We start from the raw sequence: 27063 nt of genomic DNA on the forward strand, positions 1-27063 counted from the left end.
ATATTCCATTTTCTTTTTATACTTGTACATTTTTACTATGAAAATAACTACAGTACAATTATTTTTTTTAAGTAAAACTGATCTGCATGTTTTTTCTAATTAAGACAAGTACATACTTTGTAGGGGCGTCCCGGTAGTCCAGTGGTTAGCACGTCGGCTTCACAGTGCAGAGGTACCGGGTTCGATTCCAGCTCCGGCCTCCCTGTGTGGAGTTTGCATGTTCTCCCCGGGCCTGCGTGGGATTTCTCCGGGTGCTCCGGTTTCCTCCCACATTCCAAAAACATGCGTGGCAGGCTGATTGAACACGCTAAATTGTCCCTAGGTGTGAGTGTGAGTGCGAATGGTTGTTCGTTTCTGTGTGCCCTGCGATTGGCTGGCAACCGATTCAGGGTGTCCCCCGCCTACTGCCCGAAGACAGCTGGAATAGGCTCCAGCACCCCCCGCGACCCTAGTGAGGATCAAGCGACTTGGAAGATGAATGAATGAATGAATGACATACTTTGTATTATGCATAATAGGTATTATGATGTAATCTATCTGATCTATGTGTATATATGCAGTATATACTGTATGTACATACAGTATTGCAATTTCACTTTCACAGTCACAATGAAAGATAAAATATCAGACAAAAAAAACATTTACCAAGGCATAACATTTTTATTGTTATACACATAAATTCTTCTCCATAGACTTTGCACAAATCATGAGCCTTGAGGTCTCAAAAGTCTCCAACATTTTCCAAAAATACTCATAAGGAAACACCTATTCGCCTTTCGCGTCCTCAAATGATACATAGAGTTAGAAATGTCTTCATTTTTATGTCATCTCACTGTCAAACATTAGAATATGTGCATTACGTTACCAATTACAAACAAGTTATAGCCACTGTCAAAATACAGGTGTGCAAATTGTTAGAAAAATACCTATTACCCATACCAGATTCTGTATTGTGCTCTGTAAAAATCCTTAGAAATAGTATGGATTGTCTATATATAAATGTCTCCAAGATGCAATGTTGCACTAAAAAAAAAGGTTCCAAAAACAGACTCCCACATTAACCCAAAACTTGCCTCTTCATGGTTCTGAAGACAACAAATGGGAACACACACAAATTGATATTGTAGCCTTTTTTATAATGACAAGAGATGGGCATAATAATCGATCAATTGATCGGGAAGGATTCTTCAGTGTGGCGCCGATTGTTAATAGGCGTACGGGGAGCGTCTGACTTATGTAATTCCTGACTGGTTATCATCACGTGGCTGCAACAGAGCCAACTTTAATTCAGTCTCAGCTGGTTTGCTGCCTCAAAAAGGACATGAAGGTCCGCTTGAGTTTTTCAAGGGGTCAGATGATGCTGAATTGACTTTGCGTCGATTTCATAAAAACAGTTGAATCTCTACAGTGCCAGCCCACTTATCAAATGTGAAATGAAAATGAAATGTGGTTGTCTGTCTGGTTTCGATAACACGACTGTGAGCAAGCCATGCTGAATTTTGACAAATTATGACTTGACACGTCCACTCATTTTACACCACATCTGCCCCGGAGTCACCATTGTCAAGCGACGCCTGGAATCCGGAAGCCAGACTTCACGGAAGTACGATCATGACAGAGCTAAAAGGTAAGCAGAGCTGCAGTGCAAGCCCAGATGAGCCAAACCGACCAGCCGTTATGGTTAAATTGGTCAGTGGTGAACATCTCTTGCTTGGCTGCTTGCTTTGTCACATGCCTGTAGCTCCGCCCCCGGTTGCCATGCTGACAAATGCTGAGACAGATCAGCCCTAAAAAAAACCGAGGGATTGAAATGAAAGTTTCAAAGCTAGTTGTGGAGTGCGCTGTGTTTTGTGATCCTTTGTGTACTGTGACCTTTTATTAAGACACCTGGGAGCGATTTCAAATTGTGAAAAATTGCATAATACGTATCTTGAGATCAAGAATCTAACTAATATAAAATACATTTAGAAAATCCAAAATAATCAATTTGCCATTAATTTCGCAAGAAGTGGATGAAGGGAATTTAATCAAATGCCCTTATCTTATGAATTACAAGTGTGAACAGACACAAACAAACATTTCATCTTTAGTCATGATAGTAAACCATATAAATAACCTTTTTTTTGTCGTTTTTTTTAAGTCAAAGCCTTAGCTGCAAAGGAGATGATAGGCAGTTCCTGCGAGGAAAGTTGACTCATTAAAAAGCACGACTCAGCAGATGACAACAGTCACCAGTAGCCAGTGCTCTCAACATCCTCATCTTTGAATAAGGTAAACAGTAGTACTGTTAAAGACTTTTAAAGGCATCATTCTCATTTCCCCCGCCCAGGGCCGCCACATTCCCTCTAAGAGTCAAACAGAATAATTCCCACTTCCCCGTCCTCCCCAAGTAGCGTTTCGGTCGCTGCCGCAGCAGCCATTGCATCCGAGAGTAAAATAATGGTTACCAGTGGAGAGAACCCGGACGGAATTCAAGCCCAGTGGTGTCGTGGAGGCAGGTGTCGCAATACATATTCAAACATTTGATTCGGATTTCAATAAATAACAATAAGACCTTTGTCAACACCACTCTCGACAGCCCGCGTCAATAAACTTCCTTTGCTAGCTGTCAATCAACATCAAGGGTAGGTACTGTAACATTTATCCCGTTTCATTGGGGCCATTTCAGTGCTCTGAAGTCTATTAACATATATAACAAACAGAATCAATGTTTTATTTTTAATTCTTATTATTATGAATTTAAAATTCAATGTTATTGGGCTTTTTCTTAAGAGTTTAAAAAAATACAAATAATCTGAAATCCAGGCCAACTCAAATGCTCTTTTGAACGGTGTAATGGCCCACTCCAGCGATAAATTATACTTAAATCATAATGTTATAATTGACTTTTTAGCAAAATATACTCCAAGCGCTTCAAAATAAAAGAACATATTGCACTTGCATTTAACCCCGCCCCCCCCCCAAAAATTGCGCAATCAGTGTGTGAATTGCAAAATAAAAGTGTTACCACCATCCCAACAACAACAAAGAACAAACACAATATAATAAAAAGAAAATGTCAAAAACAGTACCATGCAACGGGGGCTTGTTCTGAGCAGTGCTGGAAGGAGCTGGATAAACATGAAGAGCTTTGAAAACAGTAAGACTGGCGAGTGACCGTGCTAGCACTGACTTCTTAGCAACAGGCCCGGGCCGCCAGCTTGCCGTTGGATGAAGCGGCGGGAAGCCCCTCGCCCCCCCCCCCCCTCCGAAAAACGCCCCTCGTGCTCCTACTGCAACTGTTCCGCACCTCACTCCCGCCCCGCCATCGTGGCCTCCCGGCGATGGCAAAATAGAAAGGCAGCTGTTTGCTCCCGTCATCTAAAAGTGCAGCTCCGCATTCTCTCAGCAGCAAAGTCCGTCAGGCCGCCGCCTCGTCGGGCTGCAGGGGCCGCCGCTCGCCTCAGCGCCAGCGGGTTGAAATGACTTCCACTATGTTTGATTGGTTTAGTATAACTCAATAGACACAACATTTCACCTCAGATTTTTCCAGAAGCCCAAAGTAGTGCTAATTGGCAGGGGTGGTCCACGCGGGGGCCTGTGACAGGTCGGCGCTCGTGACGCCTTCCTCTTGGTTCTCTGCGGTGTCATGCTGTAAACCAAACACCTGCGGCTGCCACCGTGACTCGTCGGCGCCATTTTTTTTCTCCCAAGGCCGGCGATGCAACTGCACAGCTTGCCGTCTTTTCGCTAGAAACACAAACTTTTTGTTTCATTCGCAATCGACATTTGACAACCCGGATTGATCAAATTCAGACCGTGCAACCTCCAAAGTCAAACACAAACATTCCTTGAAGGAAGTTGACTTCAAAATTGATGGAGAATGTTTTTGTTTATTCCCCGTGAGTGGAGTCAAGTGCGGAAGTACTTGACAGGAGCATGAAATCATCCTTGCCATAATTTCGTAATGTTGTTAAACCTTCGGAGAGCTTTGGAGGTTTCACCTGTACATTGCGTCAAAACATACTTACCTAAGAATGAGCACTATCATGTCAGAAAATGGACAAATATAATTGCAAGGCCGATATTCAACAGCATTACCATCGCGACCAGGATGGCGTTAGGACCCTGCAAAACAACGGGAAATGAAATACGGTAAATGATGTGAACTACCCCGAAAATACGACCCCTTAGCCGCCGTGCGAGCGGTGAAGTGAAGACAGCGGAGCCCAGCCAATTTTGCGGCAGTGTCTCAACATCACTTGAGCGCTGTCACTTTTCCTGACGGCAGAAAACGTCTGCGTGTTCAAAAACGGATATGGCTCGTGTTCAGTAGATCAGTGCGTCATCTCGAGCCGTTATATTTCGACACAACAAAATGTGGCGCACCGATCACTTGGGGGCGAGAGGACGACGTACCAGAAAAAGCTACAGTACAGCACTTGGTAATCCCTCGTGTTAAACATGATTCCTGCTCGCACCCCATGTTTGTATGGTCAGCTGTTTCTAGGCAGAGGTCATAAAGCTCCGGAATAACAGCCCCCATTGGCCAAGGAGAAATTATATGCCAGGCACGTTCATAAGGCTGTATAAATGCTAAATTTGGACGTCACAGGAAGTCCCGTATTTGAAGGAAGTCACACCAAAACCAGCAGTGAGAATGAAAAAGGGCCCCGATTGCACCACGGTCATTGATATGATGTACAAAAAAATCGATCGACTGCAAGATCGGTGTAAAAACAGGAAGACTCACTGTTTCCGCCGTGCTTTCTGCAATCTCCGTACTGGCTTTCTTTGTGTCTGCGAGGCTCTTTGGCTTGAGGGAATCTTGCTTCCTGAGTTTGGGTTCGCCCTTGCCGTCCCGTGTGGAGGCCGACTTCGGGGTCGGGGTCGTCGTCGGGGTCGGGGTACCAATAGACCTGGGCTGTGGTGGCATGCGTGCCAGGGTCTGCGCACTAGGCTCTTGCTCCGGGTCCTCCTCTGGGTCGGGCGGCGGAGGGCCCTTTACGGGCGCTTTGACGTAGTAACTGTGGTACTCCGTGTGGAGCTGGCCGTTGACCGGGACGGAAGGGGCACGTGCGGGGGAATCGGGCGGAGGGCTCGGCTGTTGAAGTTTCGCGGGTTTCGGGGGTGCCTCGATGTGCATATGAGCGGCTTTGGGGCCATCGGGGACGGACGTTCTCTCCTCTTTGTTTGGCTTCCTGCTCGAACGGTCATCTTTGCTGTTTTTATGCGCCGACTTCTCCTCCTTGCTTATTTTACGGGAAGGCTGCTCCTCTTGGCCGGTTTTTCGGCTGTTGCTGTTGGCAAGATGGCCTTTCTTCTTGTTGGAGTGAGGCGAGTGTGGAGGCGAGCCCACGGGACTATTCAACGGGGAATGAGGAGGGGTGGTACCTTTGCGGTAAAAATGGGGAGAATCGCGTGGTGAGTCGTCTTTCTTCACAACGGGGAGCTCCTTAATCGCTACAGGCTCTTTAAACTGCTGTTTTACGTAGTCGGGCCCTGCACAAGTGACAAAGGGGATTGAGTGGAACATTGACATCGACAGAATCATAATATATAGACTTTTGCAAATCGCACGTCTTCATATTGTAAGCCTAATTTTCTCACAAAGTAGAGCAAATTCATTATGGTTTTATCAATCTGCGTGTCTATAAATGCTCACAAAAATCCAGAAGATATATGCCCCCCCACCCCACACACACATTGGCAAGCTCAAATATACGACGGAGCAACACCAATAAGGAGAGAAAAAATAAAACATAAAATCGGAACAGCTCACTGATGGCTTGGGAGATAACCAGATCTTGAACAGAGGCCAGTTCTATTTAAAAAAAAAATGTTATCCAGCATCCAAGAACTCATACTGAGAGAGCAGCGGCCTCTTATCTAACTCCTCCTGCCTCGTGTGAGGTTTTAACGGTAAACTGCAGGAACGGCATTGTTGCTTTCAAATAAAACTGGAATGTCTTATAAGCCGTTGACTTATCCACTTGTCAGGCAGATGCTCTCCTTTACACAAACGCAGAGCAGGCTACTTGTTTGGAATGTTCATTGTGTCCTCGAATAAACTCAGAAACCAAATGTAAATGTCCACCTGCATGTGTGAAAAATCTGACTCAATTTGTCACCTTGTACTGTGCTGCGTTGATGCTCGACTGTGAGAGCAGACTTGTCGTTTGCATGTTGCCCCTTTGATCAAAATAGTCTTCAACTGACGATTGGATGTGGACAAAATCGGGTCAATAGATTCCATTTTTTTTTTCTCTCGAGCTCTACCGCTAATGGAACCATCGCCAGGAGGTCCGCAGTAGAATTGAACTTATCATTGAAGAAGTTGACTTTTTAATGCCATCAAATACATTGGAAATGAACTGGAATGCAGTTTGGAGAGACGTGCAATTGGAACTGTCATGCACTGTAAATTTACCAAGGTCAGCATGACGAAGATGTGGGGGGGGGCATTATGTGAGGTCGGTGAACCACTCTAATTGCCCCTAGGTGTCATTGTGAGTGTCAGTGGTAGTTTGATGGTCTGGGATTTATTAATAACCAGTCCGGGGCCTTGCCCTTCCGGCCACTCACCCAAAGTTGGCCGGGATTGTCTCCAGCTCACTAACAATGAGACGAACCGATGCTGTGTCATTCAATATAACTGCGGATTGCCAAGAAAGGGGCATTCTCATGATCTTCTTTCAATTTGAATTTCCTTTGAACGCAAAGCAGTACTTTTGTGCACATGTAGTATCCTCAAAAGTCAACGTCGAGGTGCGACGACACCTGCTCCCGGACTCATAAGTCGCAACTGCTCGTATCAGCTTCCAGCTTTTATGACGCCGCCTGATTGCGCTTGAGTGTACCTTCACTGGGTCAAACAAGGTGGAGCGTGATCCCTCGGCCCCCCGCCTCTGGTGACCAGGCTGAGGGAAGGGACAGCTGCGCCGCGTCGGCCATGCAGAGGGAGGGGCGGGGAGAGCGGGCAAAGATGCCAGTTATGTCTCCATCAGACGGCGGCAAACCCACGTTGGCAACCAATATAGCCCAGTTAACGTCATCACGGGGGCCCACGCCCACCCTCACCCTCACCCTCAACGCTCCCCTCCAGGGTGCTGCGTGTGAATCAATCGTAAAGGTCAGGGTTCTGTTCGCCGTGACCCTATTTTTCCCGTTTGAAGTGGACACTCCCAATGTGGGTGATAATCTGCGATGAGTCTGATATGTCAATTACAAACAACAAGGGGTTTACAGCCCTGGTTGCTACCCGGGAGGATTGAGCATGAAAAGCTGAGCGACTGAGGAAAAGTGAGAACATTTCCACCCCAAGGTAGCTAAAAACGACAACTAATGTAAAGAAGTCGATGTACAGTTGCGTGACATGACCACAATGGCACGACTTTGCCAAAATTTAGTCAAATCCATGCGAAGACATTAAAAAAAAAAACAAAAGTGCTTTTATGATGAGCACAAAGCACAATGCGTTCATTTTAATGAAACAATTCCGATAAATGTAGGAGGTGTGTCATTTGGATTATTAAGCCTCGGTTGAATCATTTTAGTTCACCGAATATATTCAAGCAGACGCTTCATATTTACACCGTTAGTGTGGGCGGGTTCCTTTTGAATGCTTCGTCGATGATATAAAAGCTCCTTGTGATGTAACATCAACGGACAATGACACCACCACTGAAGAAGGAAGAGTGAATATTGGCTGGCTTTTATTTGCTTGGCCAGCGTGTGCGTTCCCCCTCTTTTGAGGTGGTTGTCATATAAGCATAAAAAGAAATAGGGGCGTGTGTTTGCACTCAAACATGCAGCCAAAGGGCAAAGGGACCCAACAGCAAGCCGCAAGAGCATTCTTGGTTGCGGGACTCTGTGATGTCGCCGTGCCCCGCGCACTTTGATGAGGACGTTGGCCCGCTCTCTCATTCATGATCTCACTGGAAAGACAAGGACACCCTCTGCACACACTTGTGGAAATGTGCGGGATGCCTGTGCCGCCGCGGCATGACCGCCGGTTTCCACAACACGACAAATGGCTCCACGGCGTTTGCGGCCGGAGCGCAGCATCGCCGCGGCTTAGTGGAGGGGACACGTTCAAATGAGTCCCATTGTCAATGTGTTGGTCACTCACTATTTTGTGGCGCCTTCTGGCAAAAGCCCAAGGTCATGCGGCTCAAAGGCCTAAATATACTGCACGGTCTGAGCGAGGGAGGGGGACACGCCTCGTTGCTACACAGCGGACATCACACACAGCTGGTGTAATGAATGGGTTTGTTTTCTTTCATGTACAATTATTCCGAGGCTCGCTACACAGGGCCGCAATATGAAATAGATGATGAAATTAATATACCTACGGGTGCTGAAAGACTTTTTTTTTTTACATTTATTTTTGGCAGGTTCGATGACTTTAGACCTAAGCTGCTCGGAACAAGCCCGAGAGAGCGCAGACAAGGCTCACAGGCAGAATTCAGCTTTGTCTTTGGCACAAACACAGCCGTACGTTGTGGCACATTTGTAACCCTCCTCATTACTTTTCATCTGCCATTTCAGTGCCGGAACACAGAAGTGACCCTTTTATGCTCCCGTTACAAAGAGTCAGAACCGACAGAAAGACTTTAAAACCAACACGAAAACTTTTTTGGGAGAAATATTTTGAAATCATTTGGAACTCATTCATTCATCTTCTGAGCCGCTTGATCCTCACGAGGGTCGCGGGGGGTGCTGGAGCCTATCCCAGCTGTCATCGGGCAGTAGGCGGGGGACACCCTGGATCGGTTGCCAGCCAATCGCAGGGCACACAGAAACGAACAACCATTCGCACTCACAATCACACCTAGGGACAATTTAGAGTGTTCAATCAGCCTGCCACGCATGTTTTTGGAATGTGGGAGGAAACCGGAGCACCCGGAGAAAACCCACGCAGGCCCGGGGAGAACATGCAAACTCCACACAGGGAGGCCGGAGCTGGAATCGAACCCGGCACCTCTGCACTGTGAAGCCGACGTGCTAACCACTGGACTACTGGGCCGCCCTCATTTGGAACTGTACATGCATAATACTAGACTGTTTTGGGGAGGCCGTCAACGTTCACCTGGTTGATAGAAGTTTGGTGCAAGCTCCCGAGCAACCGCTCTGGCGATTTCGGCATCTTGCACTGCAGAGATGGCGGCTTGGTCTGCGGCCTCGCTCTTAGTCCTGGCATGGGCCGTCCTAGATAGAAAACAGAACATTGGCCGTTTAATATGACATACAGTACTGTACACCCGTCACACTTAATGAAGAGCAACGGGCACCGGAAACGTCTTTGCCGCATTGAACGTCCGGTGATGCAGTATGAGAGCATGTATGTGAGTGAGGCGACACGAATGTTAAAACACCGTGATTCCCATTCACACATGATGACTCGTAATAGGGGCAGGTTATATGACGACGAGCAAGGACACAAGCTAACTGGCCCCGATTTGGACATTCTCATGAAGAGGGGAGCCCTCGTTTTTGTTGCCAGCGGTTTAGACGCCGACGGCTGTGTGTTGAGTGAGTTATTTTGAGGGGACGGTAAATGAACACCGTTATACAAGCTGTATGCTGACTGCTTCACATTGCAGCAAAGCCTCATTTCATTTCGGCGTAGTCCAATGAAAAACTAAAATAAAACAATGCTTCTCCATTTGGCTTCTTCATTTCATTTGAACTCGTCTTTGACCCGTATCTTTTTTGGGGATGCTAACACAACCCCCCCTCGTGCTTGAATCACACATCCAAAGCCAGATTATTATTTTATTTTTTTCCTAAATGGAGTGAGCGGTAATCCAGTCCGTGGCAACGTGTACGACACATGTGACAAATTCCTAAATGGTCTACAGTGGGCATGGATGCAAAGAGGGAAAAAAAATAAAAAAATCGACACGCATGCTAATGCCAACAGTCAAGAGAGGTAGCAAATCCTCTAGCTAAAAGCATCACATAAATCTGGCTTGTGTCTACTGCGCTATGGCCACGCTCAAAACTGCCAAAATAGGGGAAGATCAAGGGGAAGCCTAGTGTGAGCAGTCAATATATGGTAACGTTAACACAACTCCACCAACGGAATTTGTTTTTGCTAGTGGGGGCAGCACACATTGAGCTCACGTTGAAAGACTTTGGGTTGCAACCTCAACTTTGACCTTTCTGCGTTGTCTTTACTGTTCATACAGTAGTCTCTCCATTCAACACCGCTTATTCTCAATATGATTGCGGGGCTTACAGGACCGAAAGCCAGTTGACTTTGGGCTAGACCCTGAACTGGTCGCCAGTCAGTCGCAGGACGCATATAGAGACGAACAACCATTCACACCCAACATCCACACCGTCACTGAGTGGGAAGCGATCCCACGCTGCCCGCACGCAAGTCAGGCGAGTGAACCACAACACCATCCGCGACTCTCATCAACTATTTAACTATAAATAACAACACCGATATAACATGTCATTTAATTCCCACACACTTCGCCTTCCCTCTCCCCGTCTTTCGGTCAGAGTGACCCCAAAGGCTCGCTACGCTGAGGGATGTCCTGTTTTTGAGCAGCACTTTATTAAAATGCATGAGGAGCCATATGCCGGTGGCTCGGTTTCCTCCGCAGAACTAAGTTGGTGCATGACCCCGTAGACAGAGGACACCCGGGCTGCATTTACAGCCAGACTGCGTGGTCTCCCGAGAAGCTTGCCACTGACCAGCTGCAGATGAAAATGTAAAAATAAATTCACAAAGAATTGTCTGTGTGACCAGTCCTTTTAACGCGCAGGACTTTATTTGTCGAAGCAATGCTATACACTGGGAAAACCGTTAATTTTTATTTTTATTTTTTTAATGAAAGACCGGAGGGGAAACAACCACTTAGACTAGATCGAGTGGAACATCAATAGGCCAACGCAATCCGCTTGGCCACTTGTTGCCAGGCAGACTTCTTGGACTTTAGTCACAACTGCCACATGGGCCAATGAAAACAAAAACGGGAAATGGCGCAAAAATTCAACGAATGCCAGTTAGTTCATGTGTTAAAATTACACCATTGAATCACTGCTCTGTAATACATGCACAACAGACTCAATCAAAGGACTAAATGTCGTCAACTCTCATGGGGCGGCTACATGTGACTATGAAGACATGTCTACGGTTACGACGCAACTAAAACGTGTAAGCCCAGGGACACGTGTCTGACTATTTCTGAAATGTGCGAAATGTGCGCCTGTGTAATGAGCAGGCATGAAAGAATTTACAGAGCATGGCTGTGATACATCCATACGGGACTGTAACAGCTCCCGTTAGGTAGCGCATATTAGCAAGTCCCGGAAGCGACGGAGACTGTTTCCCAGACGGGATGTGTGCGGGTGGGAGGTGACAGGCGGAGAAAGATGGGAGTCACAGTGGAGCGGAGTGACTCGGAAGGTGAGAAAACATGAACGCTTGGGGAGTCGAAACGGTGACGTTGGTTCGTTGTATCCCTGGCGAGGCTTCGTATCCCGCGACGGATGTTTTGGAATAAACAAATTCATCATTTAGGGCCAGTGCGACACTTTCAAAATTCAGGCGGGCGAGTCTCCAGATAAAAAATGACGCCATCACCCATTGCCCTTTTGCAAACTACTGCCTCGTACAGGTTCATCTCAATACTCGAACAGACTTCGAGTTTAGGCCACACGAGTTTTCATGGATTTAAGTGCTGACAATATCGCTGCATGACACAGCCACTGGTTACAGTTACACATTTTTCAACACGTGGTATTGGAGTCATTCAAGAGTCACTAAAAGTAAACATGTTACTTTCATTTAAAATGACAGTCCCTGGATTATGTTACCAACTACATTTAAGGCTGTACCGTCAAGCACGGATTCAAAATGACACGTACACTTGGAATTCAGAGGACACCGTTTGCTCCTGCGCATATAACGCGGCACCTGTTCACGTCGTCTTTCGAGCCCCGCAGGCACCTTGCACCCTGCGGTTGTGCGCCGGTGTGGGTTCCGAGCAAACTAAGGCGCAGCGTTTCAATGTGAGGCACACACACACGCACGCACGAGGCACGAACACAAGTTCCCACACGAGCGCACCGAGCATTTCTAAATTTACTCGCCGCTTCCATTTCAGTCCGTGCTCGGAGCGTTCCTCCATAAATATTTAAGTGGCCCCAATGAGTGTGCATGTCATTAAGTTTCAGTCCCTCACTCATCAACTGGACTGCGGTTGAGGTAAAGATGCTCTCTCACACACATGCTGACACGGTTCTACACCCCGAAGCCCCTCCTCCCCCTCTCCCATCTCATTTTCTTTGGGCACATATCGCCCCTCTTTACAGAATGGTCAGCACAATGCTGACTGGTCCAATGTATAATAAGCCAGAAGACGAGTCCTGACCCGGACCGGGGATAAACATCGGCTCTTGAAAATCTTTCATTTGCTTCCATCAATCTCTTTCATCCCCCTCAGATAATCAAGAAATACAACAATCCATCGCTTTCAGTAGACCGTGAGCTCAGATTTCAGGGACAGACACGACTTGAGAAGCTCCAGTGTCATGAAAAACCGTGAAATGATCTTAGTAGTACTGACAAACTGTTCAATATGCACTTTCGGGACAAAAAACACAGCACACTGTTGCTCATAACGTTGAAAGAAAATGTGATTTATTCTTGACACAAACGAAAGCTGGATATAAGTTTTAAAAACGTTGTTGTCCCTTTAACTCCTTGCTGCATATGGGACACATGGAGAAAGAAAATCTTTAGTTTGAAGGATATGCCACAGATGCAATCTCTTTTTTTTTTTATTCATGCTAATTCAGGATTACCAAAGCGCAACTAATGCTGTTAGAGATTAGCCAAAAGCAGCGCCCGAAACGATTCCTAATGTATTCTTGTGATAAGGTCCCACATGACCAGGGGGACACATGGGCTGATCACTGGCGTAAAATGAAATGGTGGGGTGGGGGTGGGGGACGATTGCTGTTCCGAAGCGATAAGGTAACATCACTTTAAATAAAGAGAGATCATACTTGACGTGAAATCGAACAAGCCGTGAACATTTTACCTTGACCTTTTTTTTTCTTGTTCTTTGTACAAAATACCGGTATGACAATCTAGCTACCGGGAACAACTTCCTAATTTTACTATTAACCTTCAAATTTACACCAAATACAATGCACTCCACAACTATCAGATGAATGATTGTCGATGGGGTTTGTCCACTCACGAAAGATGTCTGCGCATGTCACTGCTCTCAAATCAAGTGTGACGCGCATGGATTTGCGCGGCGCACTGGCACATGTCGGAGGCTCGCAAACATGCGCCCGATCTTGGCGGGCGTTGTTGAGAAGGCGACACCGTATCTCCCGGCTGGGGATGATCCCTCTGCTTTTTGGTGAGGGGAGGGACTCGGGCTAGCTGCACAGAATCACGTTGCTTTTTGCGTCAACACGGCTGGTGAAAAATGAGCACAGCTGATGCGGCGATCGACACCACACAAGGGGAAAGTGCCGACTGCCAGAGGAAAGGGGTGAACCGTGCAAACAAGCGGGTGGATGGAATGAAAAATCGGAGAGAGCCCGTGCCGGACGCAATTCACTCGAGTAGTTTGAATGCTTTTAACTTGAATGAACCTTTTCAGCCAAGACCGACACAACAAACTGGATTCCGCCCCCATTTGACAAGAAAATAACCATTTAAATGATGTCATGATATGATAGCAAACACTCTGTGCCGGTCAGGCAACTAGCCGTCTTCACATCGGGTTATTATAAGCAATGTCACGGTTGATTCATTTGCCATCTTGATTATACGCCCGCTCGGGGATGAGCAGCATTTGAAAAAAAGACTCCTCTCAACTCTGCTACTTACAAACCAAATCGACAAATGGCGTTTGGTGAGCAACAACGACAGCAGTGATGGGATATCCATGGCGACCGGCAGCACCAACACTTGAGCAAGCGCGCCAACCGGGCATCTGGTGCGTATTAATGAATTTGCAAATGAGCAAAACCCACGTAACAACCGAGCGCATGTCTCCAGTTGTGCCCCCCGCCGCGGCAACACACATGCATTGATCCTCTTTATTTGAACAAGTGCCACTCCACTGCGGCGCACCTTGTTAAGCCACAAGGCTCGGAAGAGTAAAGGTCACATTGCCAGGCAACCGCTTCAGTTTAAGGTACGTTTTAATCATGGTCGCAGCATGCGCAGGCGTGCGCACACGGATCACAATCTGCCTGCGTGCGTGATTACGAGAGGGGCCGCGTGCAACACGGAGGGAGGTTGAAAAAAAGCAATGCCGTCAAGCAGCCATAGAAGCGATAACGCCATAATCCAATCCAGCAACATCTGGAGACACGGCGCCCGAGCCGGCCAATCAGAGTGGCTGGATGGAAATCGACCTGCCACCTTCAAATAATTGGCAGGGTCATTTCTTCACTTCCCTTCAATCGTGAGCGGTTCAGCTTGATAGGAAAACATCACATCCTGCCTCGTGCGTGGCGGAGAAAAGAGGAAGGAAGCAGTTAATCAAAACTGGTAAAAAAAAAATGGAGAAGAAAGAGCCTGGTGGGGAATTTCAAGGGAATATTATGCAAGAGTTTATAACGACTCCACATGACTCCTCTTTAATTATCCTCCCGTGCGGCTGGTTGAGTCACCCCCAGTATTCCCTAATAACTATCCTATGAACGATCACCGGCGGCAGCCGCTCAGTTTAATGGCATGTTGGCGAAACCTAATCCCATCATTGTCACTTTCCAACGAGCCCAGCAGTCTTCCTGGAATGAAGCTTTCATGGATTGTAACTGACTGGCAGTAAATTCTGTTGCAACATATTGGAAGGCTAAAAAAAAAAAAGTTGAGAAATTGGGTGTTTTGATGGAATCTGATTGCGGCCGTTTAGCTTGCATGGTTAAATATAGAAGAAGAGCGACATTGTTTTCTATTCAAGCTCCAGAATATTTGCTGAAACTTACACACGTACTTAACACACGTCGCATTTGGGAGAGATGACAGCAAGAGGGAGATGGCGGCCTGCTATATCAGTGGTGTATATATTCCTGGCTGGTGCTGATAAGTCAACTGATGCCTTGCCTTATTTAGTCAGTACACACTGTGCTGACACACGCTGCAAGGCTCTGTGTGTGTGCGGGAGTGTGTGTGTGTGTATGCGTGTGTGTATATGCGTGTGTGTGTGTGTCAGATTGGAAACAGACTTGACACAGTACGTTAAAACGGTTATTTGAGCAGCACATTTGCCTCCCATAGTTCACACGTTCCAGTACACCGGGAAGCTTTTTTTTTTCACTTGTATAACAAAATGAGAATTATCGTCCATTTGCCTGTTGCATAAACAAGCTCATCCATTAATTCATGTTTTACTTTTTTTTATTTGCAATGTCAATTATTAATGTGACTAAAGTCTTTCTTTTGCGACTGTGATCCTACGGCACTCGATGGTGAAACATGCATCGCTGCAATTTGACAAAAAGTTTGGACTGTAGGCTGCTTCCCAGAATGTAATGTTTTGTTTTATTTTTTATACACCGTTTTCCAAATATTGATATATTTAATTTGGGATTTTATTTCCAGCTTAATATGTGATTACTTATCAAAATTGTCCAACCCTAAAAATAAATAAATAAATAAATAAATAAAAATAAAATAAAATAAAATAAAATAAAATAAAATAAAATAAAATAAAATAAAATAAAATAAAATAAAATTAAATTAAATTAAATTAAATTAAATTAAATAAAATATCCACCCATGTACAGGGTGGACATTCTAAACCCACACACAAGGTTGCGGGCCAAGATTGAAAGCTCGAACCCACTGCTGAGAGACAGACGTTCTCGGCAAAGGCTCCACCTGCCCTCCTTTTAGCCGTGATATTTCCCGAGAAGACAATTGATCCGTGGTCCGGCTGCATTCCCATGACCCCCGCCCACAATCACTGCTGACAGTCACAGGGTCACATGACCAGAAATGAATCAATATGGGTGCATCCTCTGCCATGCAGCGCATAATGAGTCTTATGTAACCTGCTTACAGCATCGCAGTCTGTCACTGGCTGTCTTTCTTTCGTTCTTTTTTTCATACGAGCATCCTCTCAAATGAGCGGCACTAAAACAACAACGTTGTAAATCAAAACAAAAGAAAAGCTCGTATTGAGCTTTGCAGCTGCACATGCGGAGTAATTTGATTACTCACGATCTCACTAGACTACAAAGGGAGCTCCGGCTTGCTCGCTGCCATAAGCACTTCGCATCAAATCCAAGGCTTGCTACTGCGGCTGTGATGGCGCCACGCATCAGGTCATGCGTCTCCTTCTGCCTTACACCCTTATTCCAATGCACAGCATTTATTTGTGTTTAGTCAGATGCTTACACTCAACACATCATATCAGAAGTCTGAGCCGTTTGGAAAACAGTATGTGGAAGGTTTGGTGTTAAGCACGTTAAATCCGCCTTATGTAACCCTCATCTTATATCCTTGAAATCTGCAGAATAATGTCTCCCTGAACTCGCCAAAGTGGAATTCTAGTCAAAAAGAATGGCTGAGGCTGCGGCACCATGCAGCTTTTTATTTATTTTTAACATTAAAGAAGTATTTTTTTCTATAACCGATACGTTGAAAAAAAAAAAAACTCCCTTCATCACAGGAAGGCTGCATAGAAAATGTATAGCGCGGGGTTCCCCTCCGTTGCTTAGCAACACGACCGATCGACACGTACATTGCTGTACTTCCGGAGGCACGGCGCGCGTGGTCTAAAAGCACGTCTGGTAAACGGGAGCAAATCTCGCTCAACTTTCAAAAGGGAGTCTCCCAGTCCAAGCTCAACTGAGACTACAAATTGGCAAAGTCGACGATGTTTCAAATTTGGGGAGTTGCAGCGCCGTCAAGGTGGAAACACAACATTCGATAAACACCAAAATCGGGATGGGTTCTTCCTCAGCAAATGTGCCAGGGCTCTAGAAAGAATAATAGATACTAACAACCAATAAAAAGCCAGCAGCAAAACAATACATTTGACCTTTCCACAGCTTGTATACACTGAGCCCCCCCAAGCTAACAACTCAATGTTGTGACGGCAGCGGATGTCAAAGCGATGCTCTCTATGTACATTGAACTGTGTCCTTGCGGGGGTGAGACGCCTTTTTTTTTTAAAATGAAAAGGTCACGTCTCATCCACCTGTTAAAGCCCATGTGCCACATCAGAGCAACACTTAGCAGGGGGTGCGGCTCGCGTCGTCGGGCACACGAGACGCCGTTGGCGCAGTTGTGGATACGAGCACGCAGTTCATACGCAGCGGGAATGAAAAATATGGGTAGAGAATAGAAACAGAACCTCTCGCAGGAGATGATGAGTGTGGTTACACAAAAGCCGTTGATGGATATGGGTCAAAAGTGTTGACAGCCTTTGTGCAGGCCGACATAACGGGCTTCGGGACTCGTACGTGGATGGCCGAGGAAAAGGCAAAGTAGCGTAAAGAATAAAAAAAAAAGAAGGCTCTACCTGGAAGCTGCTATTTCCACTTTACTCCTGGCGATGGCCGCCGCCCTCTGCGCCCCCTCGACCGCCCGATCCACCTTCTCTTTAGTTTTGGGGTTCTTCAGAGGAATCAGCTGCTTCCTTATTCCACGCACCAGCACATTATTTTTGTACTTCCCTTCTTCTTTGGTGCCATCTGGGAAAACCGTGCAGCCGTAACCATGGCGCTTGTTGTTCAGCCACTCGCCCTCGTACTTCATCCCGTTGGATCTCTCCGAAACGCCAAATCCGTTGCGCTTGTCGTTCTTCCATTCGCCCATGTAGGTCTCGGTGGTGGTGGCGTCCACGTGGTCCTCCAAGAGAAGGTCCTCGTCTTGCAGCTCGCCGTCGCCGATGGATATGGTGGAGTTGGCGTCGCTGGAGCTGATGCGGCTCATTGCGGCGTCGCTGCGCGCCGAGCTGCGCTTGCTGGAGATGGAGGTCCGCGAGTCGGACTTGCGTAACTGCCGCAGGCTCCCGAAGAGGGAACCCCGGCGGAAGAGGCCCTTCTTCTTGCCCGTCACCACCTCGCTGTCCGAGTGGAAGTTGAGCACGAAGCCCCCGCGGTTGCCCGTGGGGGTGTCTGCCGGGGTGGAGAGCTCCTGCAGCACGGTGCCGTTGCTCTGCTCGGAGCGCAGGGAAGCCATGGACGTACGTAAAGGCGAGCGGATAACGGTCGCCATCCCGTAAGGGACGCTCTGGCGCACGCCGTAGCCGTGGCGCATGCCGCCCATCCACTGGCCTTGATAGGTGCCTGAGGACGGGGACAGACATCGTGTGTCAATTACGCAACGCAGCGTGACCGCGGTTCCCCTGAATTTCAGAAACATAGACAAACGCTGCATAAAATGCCACACCGAAAAATCTCGATTTATTTTTATGCTGGGCGGCCATATTTAACGTGGTGGCCGGCAATTGCGCACTGTTATTTCTAAGACTCATCACATATGCGAAGATCAACCGGAATGTTTCCTTGAGCTTTCGCCTCAAACAAAGTGGTTGGATGTGAATCACTGAGCTCTGAGCCTATTTTCAGGCAGCCGGTAACTCCCCCACTGACAGTGGGCACATTCACCGCTACCTGTTTGTCTCTGACCGCAGGGACGGGCTATGAGTCACACAATGAGAGGAACGCTTCATTAAACCCGTTTGGTGCTGCCGAACGCCCAATGGGCTACGAGCGGCTCCTCTGCGGCGTCGTAGTACAAACCAAGAACCAGAGCATGCAATGCAATAATCCACAATGTTCACTTTCAGAGGAGAAACCGATCTATTGGTCGGGACTGCAATTTAGATGGATAAACAGCCGTGAGATTAAAAGGCTGGCGCTGCGCTGAAGTTCAATTGGGTGACCCTGCAGATTCAAGTGATCGGGATGCTGCCGGGTCAGACAAGCCAGATGTTCTCTTTATCCTCTCGGATCAGCTGACTTCCCCCAAATGACCCCGCCCCTCCCAGAACTATCGCCGCCATGTGGGCAGCATCATTCAGCAACATATGGCCGCAGATTGTGATGTGGATGCTCACAAGTCAACGCGCTGGTTGTCGTATGAAAGAGCTTAGTGATGATTGCTTGGACGTCTTGAAGTGAGACTATCCATATCATACCAAAAGCGCGGATGAAAGAAGCCTCTTTTCTGTCTAATCTTAAATGGCAGTCATTCGATTAGGTTGGACCATCAACAAAGAAAGTTCCATGTTTTTTTTCGTCCTCAAGGACCACGCTGTTCTTCATTCTAGGGACTGGGAAAACAGTTCCACTGTGACACATGTTTAAAAGAGATGACGTTCTCTAATAAATATAATTAAAACACGTCCTTTTCTTTTTCCTCTGTTGCAAATTCAGTTTTTAAGATGAGTTGAAATTCATTGTTATGATGCTTTGGTTAAAAAAAAATAATCCACCAGTTGCTAAATGTAACCATTAATTCATAAATAGGTAAACTTTTTCAAAAAGTTATTATGATGAAAACCATATGTGCCAAAGAACAAATCAGGGCAGATTGGGAATTAGTGAAAAAAAATATATAGGAAAGTTTAACTTCAATCGCTGCTTAAAAAAAAAATCTAGTAAAAAAATGATGACCATTGTCATGGGGGAGGGTGTGACCACGCAGGGCACTAGTTGTGTTTATTTGTCTCAAGTTTGCCTTGCCCCCAGTTTGGGGTAGGCTCTTGCTCTCCTTAAAACCTTATGCAAGCTCTCGAGAAAATGGATGGATGGATATTTTGCATTATTATTATTATTTTTTTTTCAGAAATAGCCCTGGGATGACTTTAAAAAAAACTGAAGCAGCCGCCGCGAGGTAAAATAGTCCCAAGTGTGGGCATTGCGAATGTTTCCAAGCGGTGCCCACTTCCCGTAACGTGCACGCGTTCAAGTGCAATGCGCAATCATCTCCGGATTCACCCTGGGCGCTCGTTCGCGCAACACGTTGCCTCACCTCCATCGCCATAGGTTTCGATGCCATATCCATCTTGGAGCCCGTTGCTCCAGGTGCCGTCGTATCTCGCGGGCGTGTTGTGGCTCTGCCGTACGCCGTAGCGCCCCTTGAAGCCGTGGCTCCACTCCCCGCGGTAGATCCACTTGCCTTTATTCTCCACGCCCAGGCCATGCCTCTTGCCCTGGGACCAGTAGCCCTTGTAGGTGTTGCCACTGGGCCAGGTGTACACGCCGACTATCTCGAAGCCGTGCGACCAAGAGCCCGCGTACTCGCCCTGGCCCTTGGGTCCGGTGCAGATGCCGTGTCCGTGGGCTTTGCCATCCTCCCAACCCCCGCAGTATGTGCCGCCGTCGTCGAAGTCGAACCTTCCGCCCGTCATTCAGATGCAAAGCTGGGGGTGGGGGGGAACGGCACGACCGAGGCAGGGGCGTCCAGGACCAACGGGAGAGGATGACTGGTGGAGGAGAAAACGGTAGAGAGAGTGGTGATGAAGATGATATGATGGGGAGGAGGTGGAGGATGATGGCGAGTGGGTGAGCCTCCCTCTTGCGTGCTCACGTGATATTTTATATATATATATAAAATATATATATAACGACGTCTGTTAAATAAGCTTCGGAAGTGTGGAGGTATGAATGGTGGGCGTCATTTACCGGATCCGCGCACCGGCTTGTTCGTTGAGTGTGGCTGGTCTCCCCACTCTCGCCCACTGGCCACCGAGGGAGGGAGGGAGGAGAGAGAGATACCCCTGCTGGACAGGGTCACTCGGCCAATCACACGCGACGTCACCGCAAAGATCCCGCCCACTCCTCCTCTGCCATCTCTGATGCATCACACTCCCTCCTCCACGAAGATTGACTGAAATGTTATACAATTAATATATCAAGGCCATATCCAGGCCAATTGCACGCTGCTTTTACTATTAATTTCCTTCAAAACAAAGTTCAATTTACAACGACTGCGTTCAAAACGTGATATGACTGCATAAAGACCGATGGTATGATGTATCATATCTACTTTTAAGAAGTTGAAAAATAAATACATGGGCAAATTTTGGACGAATATTGACTGATCATTTGTCTTTTAATATGTAGTTCATTATTAGAGGTACTGTAGTCGTGCATGCTTTAAATCCGTCTTCTCAATGTCGGTTCCTTACAGACGTCTACAGCGACATCTGCTGTCACATGTACTGACTACATTCTGGATCTTTGGTATCCTGTGCATAAGGGCCCTGCGATTGGCTGGCAACCAGTTCAGGGTGTACTTCCCGAAGACAGCGCGGGTAGGCTCCAGCACGCCCGTGAACTTCGTGAGGAAAAGCAGATTGGAAAATGGCTGAATGGATGTATAAGGTCCATCTATGACCCCTCACTTGTAGGACCACTACTAGATTGACTGAGTAACGTTAGCCTCGCAATGAACGCAAGTCAGTGTAGGGTTATATTATTTATTTAACCATTCAAACAAAATAAAATGGCTAAAAATATATATTGCGAGAAACAATACAGAACAAATCTAATCGAGATTGGTAAGTAGTACTACTCCCTGCCAACAGGGGGTGTCTTGAGTCAACTTGGGCATTGTCGCCTGCTTATCTTGTCCCCGGTGCCCCTCAAAACGAAAAGATGGAGGCTGAAAACAACTCGCAGTGCCAAGATGATAACGCGGCTCTTGTGGAGAAGGACTGGGGCGAGGAGGCGCCAGAACGGCGTGACGCCGTCACCAAAGCAAACGAGCCAAAATTAACACTTTATCACTGGACACAGTCGTTCAATTCACAGAAGGTAAGCGTCCCCCTTTTTCAGCACCAGACGTCCATGGACAGCTCCCGATTGAAGCTCAATTGGAGACGCCCGTGTGCTGTTGACGGACACCTGCGGGATGTATTTTGCACTCGTGTTCTGTCACTGAACATCAGCGCTGTTGTTTGCGTCCATGGCTTTCTGGGGGGCATTATTTCCCATGTTGTTTAGAATATTCAGTGGTGGGAGTCATGATGTACAGTCCTATTTTGTTACTGCAGCTTTTTCAGGTATCTGTACTTTACGCGACGAGGTGTTATTTATTTTATTCGATTTTAATTATTTGAATGATATCTGGGGGTGCATTCGAGGCAAGTACAGAATTACAGCAGCAACATGGTGGAATGTAAACCGTGGAGCATGAACATATGAAAACAGATTCAAATAAGCAAGATATTAACTATCAATTTAGAATTGTGTTCCCACTTACAAAGTGACGTCACCGTAGGAAACTAAGTCCGTCATTCACCAAGGCTGGTCTTTATTTGACAACATAAAGTAGCCCATTGTACAACTGCACTGCATCAGGCTAGAGTTTTTTTTTACATTTTTAAATTTTTGAAAACATGTATTTTTTTCCCCCCCAGGTGCGTCTGGCCATTGCAGAGAAAGGTTTACATTGTGAAGAGTATGACGTGAGCTTACCACTCAGTGAGCACAATGAGCCGTGGTTCATGCGTCTCAATCCGACTGGCGAGGTGCCCGTCCTGGTTCACGGCGACAGCGTCATCTGTGACCCCACACAAATCATGGACCACCTCGAGCACAACTTCACCCACGGTGAGATTACAATGACCGCGGCACATTCATATAAATCACTGCAGGGTTGCGCTTTTTCCTTTTTCTCATCATTTATGTTGTCATGTTTGTTGAAGGAGACGTATTATTCATTTTTCTTGGCAAAATAACCCAACTGAGCAGTAATTACTAGAAGGTGAAAGCTGAAAGCAGCTCGTTTGAGAGGGTAGCCTTGTAAAGTACATTTTCCATCATGTGTCCCATTTCACTTTCAGTTACATTTGATAATGTTTCTATCATTTCCTTTTGGCATGTACCAGCCCATGATAGCTTTATCCTGATGGCTTAAGTGGAGGAAAAAATATATATATCTGGTAAGCACGCATTCCTCTCACATACTGCCTTGCTTATGTTTTTTTTCTACGCAAACCGAACGGTGGAGTATTTTTAAGAAATCCATTTGAGCATTTATTCAGCATCCTCGGTATCTACCACATACTAGTCCATTCTTTGGACGGCGTTCCATGGTCTTCTCCCTTCCGTTTCACTCTCCTATTCTTCACCTGCAGAGGGCACTCCAAGGCTGATACCAGAAGAGGGAAGCACATACTACCACCGAGTGCAGCACTACAGAGAGCTGCTGGACTCACTGCAAATGGACGCCTACACGCATGGCTGCATCCTCCACCCTGAGATCACCGTAGACTCGCACATACCTGCTTATGCTGCCACAAGCATACGAAGTAAGCCGCAATGGCCTGGATTCCAGTCACTTCTGTAATTACCTGATGTGCTTGAAAAAATCCCCCAAAATACATTCATATTTCATTAGAAACATGGACAAATGAGCATTCCGGAAAACCGGCTTCATTTACTGGATCTAGTGTGTTCTCTGCCCCAAATGCAGAGTCATGACTTCCTACTCCTTTTTGCTTTTACGATAGCGCAAATCCTAAACACAGAGTCAGAGCTGAAGAAACTAGCAGAGGAGAACCCGGAGCTCAAAGAGGCTTATATCGCAAAACAGAGGCGCTTGAAGGTGAGTCATAAACGTTGTCTGGTTGTCACATGCACGCTACCGCTTCCAAACTGATTGAATTGCTGTCGGCAGTCCAAGTTGTTTGACCACGACAACATGAAGTACCTGAAGAAGCTTCTGGATGAACTAGAGAACGTGATGGATCAGGTTGAGACTGAGCTGCAGAGGAGGGAGGAAGAAACACCGGGTAGCAATGAGTTGGATATTACGCAATGGCGCGGACATTCAAGAGAGTATACAGTATTTGTAAAAAGCAATCTTATCTTTCTCAGAAGAAAACAGCCAGCAGTCGTGGCTGTGCGGCCAGTTCTTCAGCATGGCCGACGTCTCGCTGGCCGTCACCCTGCACCGCCTCAAGTTCCTGGGCTTGTCCCGCCGCTACTGGGGCAACGGCAGCCGCGCCAACCTGGAGGCCTACTACCAGCGTGTGCTGGAGCGTCCCGCCTTCAGGAGAGTCCTGGGCCACGTCAACAACATCCTGATCTCGGCTGTGCTTCCGGTTGCCTTTCGCGTGGCCCGCAAGAATGCGCCGGTTATTGCCGGCACCACGCTGTTGATCGGTCTTTTGGGCGGAGCCACCTACCTGGCCTTTCTTTACATGAGGAGGAGGTTGACTCTGCCCAGTTGGGGACTCTGGAGCTGAATTTAAGAGATGGCACAAATACCGCATTTGTCAAATTCAACTCAAATTGTATTCATCTCATAAATAATACGCATCATGAACCGGGAGCACGCAAAATGAATTCAACCCTTGGACCCGTATTAGACCTATTTGTAAAGTTAAACTCCACACAATAAGGCCAGATGCGCCATTTCGAAATAAATTCTGCTTGCAATGGCGGTTGAATATTTTGAGTGCAACATTATATATGGGACGATGCACAAAACTTTGGCCACCGTTAGCTTTGTTGCTGTCATTTAGTACGTTCTACTTCATAAAAAGTAAGTAGTATTATGAAAAAGGGGCCATCCAGATGAAAATTCAGGTCATCGTAGCATTGGACAGCCAACAAAGCTGCAGGTGGTTGTTGCATATTGCTGTAACTAAAAACAAGCCATCATTTGCAAAGATGCCTTTATGTTGAGGACATGTAGGCTCAAATCAGCATTTAAAAGACAAAAAACAAAACAAAACAATACCACAAGCTAAACTATTATCGGTCATAGGACAAGCATGTACCAAACACTTCTTGCATTAATCGCATAATTCTGGGTCAAGTTGAGCGGCTCCAATGAGAATCACGATGGAGTGAAATGCTATCAAGTGTCAAGGAACAGCAGAAAAAGACAGAAAAAAAATCTTCTTGCTGAATAGAAAATGTTTGTTTGTGGGCAGCGAGGCGAATGGTTTTAGAGGGTCAGTGCGAGCTTCGTTGCATGTCCACAGACGGGCAGGCTGGGCAAACACAAACCCACACAAGCGGCAGCTGACAGCCAAAACCCACTTGACGGTACACGTTGGATGGAGTGGGCTTGAATGGCAGCGTGGAAACTTCGGCTCAAGCTTTGAAAAGGCTCGGCCAAAAAAAAAAAAGATGGTTTTCATGTCCACAGCTTCATCACATCATCCCACTGCGTACGCAGGACTGAAAATGTCAAGGTAACCGCCCGCCCCCTCTCAATGAAAGCAGGCGGCAGCTGCTGCGCTCTCGTCATGATGAGTTACTCTTCCATCTCACTCGCCGCACGGCGACGTTGGACACCCCCGCTACAAAATGGAGGAGAGGAGGCCTCATCCAAAGCCCATTTGGCATCGTCAAAAGGTCTTCTGAGAAAAAAAAAACCCTTTCGGGCTCTTTCAGAACGTCTGCCACGCACTGTTTGCTGAGTCGAGCGCCGTGTTGACACTACTGTTAAAATGACCCCCCGCTGGCTCGCCTCTCACAGCTTTGTGATGAAATCCTGTGCCACCATTCACCCCCGCATGTGCTCCTCAAATATTGAACCTGGCCATACATAAACAGCGCTAAGAGTGAACCTGTCGCGTAACAAATCACGGCGCGGCCGAGTCAGACACGCACGAGGTCCGATTTCTTCATCGGGCTCATGAATTTAAAGTCATTGAAATGATTCGGGAAAATTACTCGCCTCACAGACATGTAATGAGAAGCAACGGCAAAGTGCAACTTTTCATTCGTAGTGAATTGTGTTCATAACTGATTACATCGGCGATATGGTACTGAGCAGCCCCGAGTTCTTAGGCCACAGTAAGTGGCGTGCTTTGCTGGCAATACCGCACGGGATCAGGATTTTTCCAAGCATATTTCTTGCCGTGGTGAGATTTCCTCATTGAATCTCAGACCGGGACTCACGTAATTAACGCGCCAGAAACCCCGCGATTTGTTAAAAAGTCCATCTTCCATCATAATATGTCGCCTTTAAAGCCACGATTTCATTCACAGGGTCCAGCGCGGCTCGCAAACAGAGACTGCGACTGGATTATGCGAGCAGGCTAACAGGTGAAACTATATATGGTATTCCAAGCAGGCACTGGGAAGCGGCTTTTTACATTGGCAAGATTACGTCGCCTCTTTGCCAAGTACAATAGTCAGCATAATGAGAAACACTTGTTCCACCAGAATGAACCATCCAGTCAGTCACCCACACGGGCCTCAAGCAAGGGGGAGCCCCTGCGTGTTTGATGGCGTTGTTACATCGTCATTGATGATGTTTGGTGGCTTTGGCTCGGAGCCACGGCGATATTCTCATACAGCCGCGGACACGCTGGCCCGAGAGTTGCTTTCCACGGTAAAAAAACAAAAACAACAAACAGGACACGTAGAGACTCGAGCGGCACACGCTGGCATCCGGGGACAGTATTTGACAGTTCTTCGATGGTTTTAGCAGAAAAGTAACTTAGCAAAAGTGTTAGCCAGGCTAAGACGGATTTCGGCGTCATTTATTTATGGCCGAGCGACAAGCCGGCACTGGTGTCCATTTTCCTCGCGCTCTATCATGGACGACAGCGAGTCCGACGTAATATTTAGCAGTGCGGCGTTACTTGAATGTAGCGCTTGTCCCGATTGGGGCTGATGGGGGTAAATCATAAGCCTGAGAATTCTCTTAGCGACAAAGTAGGATGACACGACACATTGTAGAGATGGCACAAACGAAAACGAACGAGCGCTTCAGAAATCAAAGTCTGGGTTGAGGGGTTATTTTTTTTTTTTTTCGGACTAGTAGCAGTCAGTCAAATGAGCTCAGCATGTTTTGCCGTGTTGCATTACCATGGCACTGAAGGTGAGAAGGCCGCATTGGGAGCTTTACGCTTTTGGAGGTTTGGTGCGAGCGCTCCATTTCTGGATGGCAGCACTGTACTAACAAACACTTGCACTGATATAGAACACCTCCCCCCAAGCTGAAAACTGTACTCGCTGTGTTTCCGAGCCCGTGAGTCAGACTTTTCCGACAAAGTTGCACAGCAGCAAACCTAAATATTTTCTCCACGGACTATGGACGTCGTCGGCGAATCCCATGAGATCTTTGCGGCTAAAAATAGCAACGAAGCCGCGTGTGAAAGG

At 46.9% G+C, this 27063-nt stretch overlaps 2 protein-coding genes across 4 annotated transcripts; one reads left to right on the top strand and one right to left on the bottom strand.

The window, feature by feature from the left end:
* Positions 1-1459: 1459 nt before the first annotated feature.
* Positions 1460-20804, bottom strand: jph1a (junctophilin 1a). 2 transcript variants are annotated; one of them, XM_052054211.1, is made up of 7 exons: positions 20614-20804; positions 19961-20414; positions 17502-18270; positions 9071-9189; positions 4733-5373; positions 4011-4107; positions 1460-3729 (listed from the first exon to the last, which is right to left on the bottom strand). In XM_052054211.1, exons 2-6 carry the CDS (start codon positions 20337-20339, stop codon positions 4027-4029), a joined length of 1989 nt encoding a protein of 662 aa, XP_051910171.1. In that variant the 5' UTR covers positions 20340-20414; positions 20614-20804; the 3' UTR covers positions 1460-3729; positions 4011-4026. The 2 variants fall into 2 exon arrangements, with proteins under 2 accessions (XP_051910171.1, XP_051910170.1); XM_052054210.1 differs by having other exon boundaries at positions 4733-5481; positions 20614-20801.
* A 705-nt stretch (positions 20805-21509) lies between these two features.
* gdap1 (ganglioside induced differentiation associated protein 1) lies at positions 21510-24391 on the top strand. Of its 2 annotated transcripts, none has more exons than XM_052054220.1 (6): positions 21510-21747; positions 22353-22545; positions 23073-23246; positions 23448-23542; positions 23615-23729; positions 23818-24391. In XM_052054220.1, the coding sequence occupies exons 1-6, from the start codon at positions 21589-21591 to the stop codon at positions 24183-24185; spliced, it is 1104 nt and encodes a 367-aa protein (XP_051910180.1). In that variant the 5' UTR covers positions 21510-21588; the 3' UTR covers positions 24186-24391. The 2 variants fall into 2 exon arrangements, with proteins under 2 accessions (XP_051910180.1, XP_051910179.1); XM_052054219.1 differs by having other exon boundaries at positions 21520-21747; positions 23815-24391.
* The last annotated feature ends 2672 nt before the right edge of the window (positions 24392-27063 follow it).

The sequence above is a fragment of the Hippocampus zosterae genome, chromosome 20 (genome assembly GCF_025434085.1).
Source record: "Hippocampus zosterae strain Florida chromosome 20, ASM2543408v3, whole genome shotgun sequence".
Lineage (NCBI taxonomy): Eukaryota > Metazoa > Chordata > Actinopteri > Syngnathiformes > Syngnathidae > Hippocampus > Hippocampus zosterae.